Consider the following 8,245-nt stretch of genomic DNA (forward strand, 5'->3'; position numbering starts at 1 on the left):
TTGAATGTGTCTGGTTCGTTACTGTTGTTGTCTTTGCCAAGGCATCAGTCCTCACAGAGATTGCAAGATGCATAAAAATACGGTGCATCAGAACATTATATTGTACTGAGTAAACCGGGGACTTCACGGATATAGAGAGACTATTACATATGGGGAAAATAAATTTGAAAAAAGAAATATTGAAAATATTAAAACCAAAACGTCAGTCAAACCTAGTGTGGTGGTGAAGAAGAAAAAAAAAAAAAATTATTCTCCGTCATTGCTCCTATCGTGCATTTATGGACTCTCCGGCTCGCCGTAATTCATTTCGACCAACCGAAAAAATCCTGCAGTAAAATGAGGCGGGAGTTCGCTGACTCGTTTGGCTGCGAGTGTAATGGTTGCATTGCGAATCTGAAGATATGAGTGCTGCATTACTCCGGACCTGCTTTCGATATAATGCTCTCTAGCTTAATCTCTCCTGAGATGGAGAATTAGCCAGGAACAGTACAGGCGTTCTGTATCTCGTGCTTTCTATAAAACCACCAGTGACATTGCAACTCAAATTCGAAGAATAACATCTCGGATAGTGTAACCGAGCAAGCTAGCTGTACTTGTAGCTAGCAAGCTTGTGGTAGCGACGTGTTTTGTTAAAGTAGTGTTTGTTATAGTCTAAAATGAATTAACCCAGTAAGTTGTTTTAAGATATTCAACTGACAACATACTAAAGTTCATCTTATTTAACGTCTTATTTAGTTATTTCCGTGGTTGTGATTATCCGTTTCGCAATGTTATCCTGAAAAACGGGTTGACTTGAGTTGTCTGAAGCCAGCGACGCGGCCCAAAACAGTCACTCGTGTGGAGATAGAGCTGGCAGGTGAGTTGCCTACAAACATTTCGCCTCCCATCCAAATATCAACGTGAAATGCTAGTTAGCGGTGTTTCTTGTTGTATGTGTATGTTTAAATTCCTATGTAGCAAGCTAACTTTAGTTTAAGTCAACCACTAGCTACGGCCTGAAATTGTCTAGGAACGCTTGCTAAGTTACTCGATGGCATATGTTGAACGCTAGCAGCATTGGTTAGCTTTTGTTGTTGCTGTAGCATTAGCGTACACTAGCCAACTAGCATGCTAACAGATAGCTAGGAAGGCAGCTTTAATAAGATATCGCTAGCAAGCCATCGTAGATCCTCGACGTAATACTAGATTAACGTTAGGAGTCCAGGATGGCAAACCCTGTGAAGGCCAACTCTCATTGTCTGGTGTGTTGCTGGCCGTAGGTAACCATAATCAACAGTAAGTTTGTAGACAACTTGTTAACTTGCCATTTGGTTGCTGCCAAGACGGTCTAGTCTCTAGCGAAGTTATCATTAGTACCATAAACTATAGGCAAGTTTGTTTTTTCAACTGACTAGCTAGCAGTGGTAGCCAACAGGTACCGTGGCTAGCTAGCTAGCTAACATTAGTACCTTGCGGGTGTTGTTTGAGTACTTGTCATTAGCCGGATTGAGTTGGTGAAAATTACAATGCGCTAAAACGTTATTTTAGCCATTTCGATGGCTAGTTTACAGAGTCTCTTATTACGGCGTTTCTTAAGTAACGTTAATGATACATGGCTAGCTATTGGAAACTAGCTTGTGAGTACAAATTTTAACTAACGTTAACGTTGCTCTGCGACAGCTGTAACGTTACCTTGACACCGTAGTTGACATTCGCCAAGTTTATAAATCGACCTGCCCATGCACAAGTCATAGTTAACAGCTTGTAGCAGGACTTATTTACTTAATGTTTGTTGACCAACTTGGTCGGAATTTCATCCATCATAATATGATCGCTAGCCTGCTAGGTAGCTAACGTTAACCTAACGTTAGCTACCCTGTCAGGTACTGTTGGTTTGCTTGATCTTGTATTTCCTCATTGCAGCCATGCACGTTATCGTACCTTTGTAACTATAAAAATGACAATTTTAGTTTTGAAATCAGTTAAACTCTCAGGATATAGCATGGGCTCTCAGGTGTTGATTTACATTAGCTCAAGCTAGATAACGTTAGCCAGTTTCCCCGAAGAAATGTCAAATGCAATTGAATCATTATTTTACAAGCTACAAAGGAATTGGCAAAACTCGATTTAGCACGTTTACCCTCATTTTAAATATGGCTCAACATTTGGCGATATCTAAGTATGAAAAAATATTATATTCTATTTTCACTGGCGTAATGCAACACCATTTATTGACTCCCAGACAGTTGCAGGCATGGTGTACGCATTTAAGAGTGAAATGACACGATGGCCACGCCCCATAGGGTGCCCCTTAGAGCCCCCTATGCTTTGGACTCTTCTGTTTTGACTTAGATTTTTTAGAAGCTTTTACATTTTAGGCTACTTTAATGGTAATTAGAATATACCGCACATGTAACAATTCAATATATCAGACAGGTCAACGACTTTTTAAATGTTACCACCAAATACATTGTTTGCTTGCCCCTTCTGTGTTAAGATGTCACAGCAGTGATATTGCAAGAACAGTTTCCAAATTCCATTGTAATGGCTTGTGGTAATCTTAAATCCTGTTCTGTTAACACTGCTATTAATGAGTAAGTATATTGGGGAGCATCAGTTCAGTAGACACCTTTTTTTCTGATGTGTGTAACAATCCCTTTGTTTTCCTTCCCAGCTTCCTTGGTGTCCCAGAGTGTCCTCCCGAAAGGAGCCGGGATTTGGACAGCTCATGACTTCGGACCAGGAAGCAAAAGTTATAGCTGAACCCCAGGTGCAGCAAGCACAGGAAGCAAAGGAGGAGATCCCCCTTCTGGTACAGTATGAGCATGACTTCCTCATCTATTATTTAATTTTTACCTAGGGCCATCCCCTAGAAGATTCTGTGTTGCTAAGTGATCAGATTTTCTAGTCTGTCGTGGTTGGTAACTGGGTTTGGGGCCATGGCACTCTGCCAGTTTGCTGATCCCATTCATGGAGAGTGTGTTTCTGGCCGCCACACAATCCCTCATGGGGGTTGGGACTTAATGTTTTGAGTGACAGGGCCATGTGAACCCCCTGTACAAATTTAAATGTGCTATTTTAGGGAAGGGGAGGGGGAACCTGGGCACGGACTGCCTTTCTCTCCCTCGTGCTCTCTCTGTGAAGCTAGTCAGAGGAGCTTCATTTTCACATCTTTTGTAGTTTCTTCTAAAAAAGGCATTATTATACGATATTATTTTTTCTCTAGTTGTATAATGGGCTGCTGTTTTAGTAAAGAGCTTAATCCAAACTTCGTCAGTGAAAGGACTGGTCTTCTTCAGTCGACGGTGCCTGAAGGCTCCCCTCTTAAGGAAGGAACGAGGGAACATGCACGTGCCATGGCAGGACTAGCTGAAGTGAAGCGTGAAAATGGTAACAGGCTCATCCCTGTGGATACTACTAGCAGCACGGCAGACCTCGCCACAAGACTTGGTCCAATTGAGAAATGCCGCAGCAGTGTACAGAAGGGGACTTTACTTTTGACCGAACCTGTTGAGTGTGATTCCTCTGTCAATAAACCCAGGTCCCTGGATGAAGGAGGAAATGCTGGATCAAAAGACAGATACTTGGAGAGGAAGACCAAGGATATCAGATTAGTTCGACCACAAATCAAGCCATGTACAGAGAGAGTTATGTCAAACTCTGTTAAAAGGAAAATAGCTGAAAATGCTGTCATGAGGGCTAACTGGTTCAAGGAGGCTACATCATCTGAGAGTTCATATATACCCGAGATAAGCTTAAAAAAATTACCTGGGCAATCACCTTCAGTTGCCACTGGCATGCTCAACGGTGGTAAAGTCAATTCACATGATGCCTCTGTTGAGCCACTGGAGAAGGATAGTCCAACAAAGGATGTGTGTGTGGTTACAGCTGAAGCTTTCCAAAAGGGGATAGGAAAATTAGCAGATGATTCCACAGTGGGTCCTTATATCTCATCTCAGAGTAAAGCCTTACAGGATCTAGAGAACTGTGACAGTGGTGATTGTGGTTTGGATGTTTATGTTGCCTTAGAGCGAGGTTTTAAAATGCGCACACAAAGCTTCTACAGTATTTGTTCTATTGATGCGGATGACCTGGAAGGTGATTGTGGGCAGGATGTAGTGACACATGCCCACACTGCCACGGATATGGATAAAGCACCAGTGACTACAACCAAGGAGGATGTCTCACCACCCACTGTTATAGACTGCCAATTTATAGCCTCTGTCCGGTCAAGGAATCTGTTCCTTTGGATTGCCAACAATGCCCCAAAGTGGAGAATTCTGTTCCACGGTATTCTGAAAGTGTGCCACTTCAGTCTGTATCCCACAATGATGATCCGGCCCTCCCTGATCTCCTTCAGACATTTGTGTCCAAAGAATCTGTATGTAAACCTTCAGTATGTGAAGATACGGACCCCCTTCCACATCAGGATACTTTGACTGATGTGCTCACTGACCAGCTTGAGGAAAAAGACGGGCTTGCCTTACTCCCTGGCAAATGTCCTAATGGTGCCCTCGTGAAAGTCACTGATGACGCCACCCCTGATTTGCTGGAAGGGAAGGGGCAGCTGTCTTCGAGTGAGTTGGGCGGTGAAGAGTCAAGGCCAGTGGCGGAGCACAGCAGGCTCCATCCTGTAAATCCGCACCCCCTGAATAGTGTTTATGGGGTGTCCGGTTACGAGCATGCACAGCAGCCACAGCACACTCCTGAGTCCAATGTGCAGCTCGACAGTGTATACACGGCACACGTGTCTGAAGCTGCTCAGAGGGATGTCTGCTCAGAAATGCTATGCCATTTAAAGGTCATGTCTGAGTTGAAAGATGACGTTTTAGAAGAGAACTCCACTTGCCCAGATGAAGTTGTTGATGTAAGCCTGAAAGGATCAAGGCTGGCTTTGCATAGAGATACAACTGGAGCTTCCTCTGAATGTGGTGAAATGCCGCAAATGGACAGCACCACGGTTTCATTTCCCAACAAGTCAGAGCTTCTTTGTGACGATGGTTTTGCTGGTTTAAATGGGGTTGTCCTAAAAGCTGACTTACAGATGTCAGAAATTGTGTCTGAAATGTCTGTTCAACAAATCGAGAATGATTCAACAAACGCAAGCTCTGTTGAATATATGACCAAAACACCGCCTTTGGTGGTTAGGCAGCCACTTGATGAAGGAGCTGATGTAACTTCTGATCACCCTGCGTTTGAATATTTTAAAGAAGGCCCTACAAATGCAAACTTGTACACGGAACAGAGTGAAACAGCTCACTGCCAGTCGGCTGAATCAGCGAGTGCAAATGACAGTTTAGACTTAAGAGATGATGCCATTGAGGACGTTATAAGTTTTAAACTTAAACAGTATGACATTTCTGAGAGCCAATGTACATCTGTTGCACCTGAATTTTTCAGTGAATGCATTGATATAGACGGCTCTCTTTCTCTGGGAGATCCTGTAAATTCACAAAGTTTGGTTTGTGATTTAATACTGGAATCAAGTCCTCATGATCCTATAGTAACTACTGAAAGTGAGGAAACTTTAGACTGCATTGACACTGATAATGGCATAGAAAATGTATCGCCCCCCTATGTGCCTAATTCAGTTGAAATGAAGGATGCTGTAGGCCTAAGTAGAGCAGTGTCTGAGGAAACTGTAGTAGAAGAACAACACTCTGAACATTGTATTAGTGTTAGCACTCCGGGCAAATGTGAAGACTTTGGCGACACATCCTACTCCACTGCATACTCTCCTGACTCTTTCCCCAAGGCTGCACCTCACCATCCAATCACAAGCGTTGAGAAGGATCAACGTTCTGAATCTTCACTTTTAAATGATTGTTCCTCCCAACTTGAAGGAATGGTTTCATCAGAAATGGATGAACCTTTCATCGCCTCTGCAGCCGAGGAGAAAAAATCACTTGTTCTGGAACAGGTCAACCATTCTTATTCTGTCCAGTCTACGGATGCCGCTCAGCTGAGGAATGTGTGTTTGATCAATGCAGAGGGCCCCACAATCCTGGGGAATTCTTTAGAGGACTGCAGTGGCAACAACCAGCTTTCTGAACAGCATAAATACATGCAGCCTAATTATAAATGCGAGCCTGCTAACACCGAGGAATCTACAGAGAAGGACTCGAGTGGAATTCTGTTTGTGACCCCCACAAGTCCATGCCTAGAAAGTGGGTGAGCCAGTGGACCTGAATCCAACTCATCCAAGTGTTTTGGATCTGAATATTGCGGCATCAGAACAACCACAGATGCTGATGCTGGATAACCTGATGTCAGAAGCCATTTCGGAGAGCATGCAGAGGAGCCATTCAGGTGCAGATGATCAAGATGGAACCCTTGATGAGACTCCTGGAAGCCAGTGTGCTTCGGCTATGCCCAACATGCCAGAATTATCAGTGACCACTGACCGTATATGTCTGTCTGAAGACTGCATACAAGAGGACTGCTTTTGTCTGTCTAGCACCAGGTCACCCTTGTCCATCAACATGTCAAACTCCCTGGTTGAAATCAGTCAGGTTCCGCCATGTGAAATGCTGAATCATCAAAGTCTGTTAGGTTCAGGGGAAGGACGAGAAGTTGAAGATAAGCACAGAACACTTCCTGTGAGTTGCAAAAGCCAGCCCCTCGAATATGATGAACAGTGGCCAGCTGCCGTTGATGAGAATACCACAGCCGAAAGCCTGAGAGCTGACCCATTTCAGGGATCTCTACTTGGCATGTACAACACATCTCTTGATGCATATGGAGGTGCAATGCAACCTCCATTTGAGGTCAATGGGGCTTGGGGGCAAGATCTCACAACCTTTGGCTTTAGCCAGCCAATTGTTTTCAACACGGAGCCAGACCAAGTGGACGTGAACGCCACCACGCCATCTTATGAGATTCACATGCTGAATGGGGAAGCGTTCGTGGTCCCTCCAGAGACCAGCACTGACGAAATGGAAGGAGAGCAAGGAATGCTTAACCTAGTCTGCAACCTGCTTGAAAAAAGTGATTTCAACGAAGACGCCAATCCTAGCCAATACCTTTCAATGTGGCCTCAGGAGAGTCATGCCACACTCTGCCCCAGTCCAATTCCAGGATGTGTTGGCGAGACTGCATGGGAACGTGGTTTCGCTGACATGCCCCCAGGTGAAAATGGGGACGAAGGATGTGTTGTAGAGACTCCATGGGAACATGGTTTCGCTGACATGCCCCCAGGTGAAAATGGGGAAGAAGACACCAGTAAGGATGACCTACAGAGTTTCCAGGCCTTCATGGCAGCCCATCCGTATAGTCTTATGGCTCTTGATGGTACTTGTTTTTGGGATTGGCAGAGTGCTTTCAGTGAACTAGTAAGTATAGTTAGCAAGCATTGGCAGATAATCATGGCTTTTGGATATTATGTATTAATCACTAATAAATATGGGGGGGGTGTATTGTTTCAGCATTTTCAGGATTCACTAATGCACGAGTCATGCAGTTTTTGTAGAGTACCGTGTATTGCAATCTGTGTGCCATGGGTGTCAAAAGGGGGTCATGCCATTATTGGTTTGATAATTTACTTATGAATCAGCAATATATATGGACCAGTATTATTTCACGTGTTGCCATGAATCGCCTTTTCATGTTGAAATTACAGTTTAGACTGACCAAGTCATTGTATCTTGTCACCTTAGGAGTCTGCCAAGGTCTCTGACCTCAACCCAAATGCTAAAGCATGGGCTAACCATGTTCCCAACTTGGAGGCCTCTGGAACAGCCTACTCAGACGCCTTGCAGTCATGGGCAGAAACGACTAATGGACCAGCGGCCTCTGTGACCGAAGGTAAGCCGTAGTATTTGCCGGTACTAGAAGTAAACCGGATTGTCACACGTTTGCTGACCGATGCACATAGAAATATGTGTCTCTGTCTAGATATGACATAACCATCATTCATTTAGAAAATGATCATGTGTTGATTTCCATTTTGGACATACACATTTAACTCTGCATAAATTGTGGTCTGTTAATGGCGTCAGCATGAAGGAAGTATGATTTAAATCACCAGGTTACGACACCAGCTGTGAGCTTCAGCATGCAACAGTGTCCATGGATGCCACACTGACTACATTGGCCAAGCCAGTGGACATGGAGAGTGCTGCCGAAGACTCTAAACAGCAGCCCAACCTGGCAGGTACAGGCTACAGTCTTGACATGGCAATCTGCTCTATATCTGTTACAGTGAACAAAACTATGAAATGTTGTTGGGTTTGAGTAGGTGTGTGTTGTATATATATATATATATATA

General features: G+C 44.0%; 1 protein-coding gene across 2 annotated transcripts; it reads left to right on the top strand.

Moving 5' to 3' along the window:
* The first annotated feature begins 9 nt into the window (after positions 1-9).
* On the top strand, positions 10-8,226 carry LOC122130329 (la-related protein 4B-like). 2 transcript variants are annotated; one of them, XM_042705045.1, is made up of 4 exons: positions 10-856; positions 2,654-2,791; positions 7,635-7,782; positions 8,006-8,226. In XM_042705045.1, exons 2-4 carry the CDS (start codon positions 2,708-2,710, stop codon positions 8,209-8,211), a joined length of 438 nt encoding a protein of 145 aa, XP_042560979.1. In that variant the 5' UTR covers positions 10-856; positions 2,654-2,707; the 3' UTR covers positions 8,212-8,226. The 2 variants fall into 2 exon arrangements, with proteins under 2 accessions (XP_042560979.1, XP_042560980.1); XM_042705046.1 differs by lacking the exon at positions 10-856 and adding an exon at positions 948-1,275.
* The last annotated feature ends 19 nt before the right edge of the window (positions 8,227-8,245 follow it).

This window comes from Clupea harengus, unplaced genomic scaffold (genome assembly GCF_900700415.2).
Source record: "Clupea harengus unplaced genomic scaffold, Ch_v2.0.2, whole genome shotgun sequence".
Taxonomy (NCBI): domain Eukaryota; kingdom Metazoa; phylum Chordata; class Actinopteri; order Clupeiformes; family Clupeidae; genus Clupea; species Clupea harengus.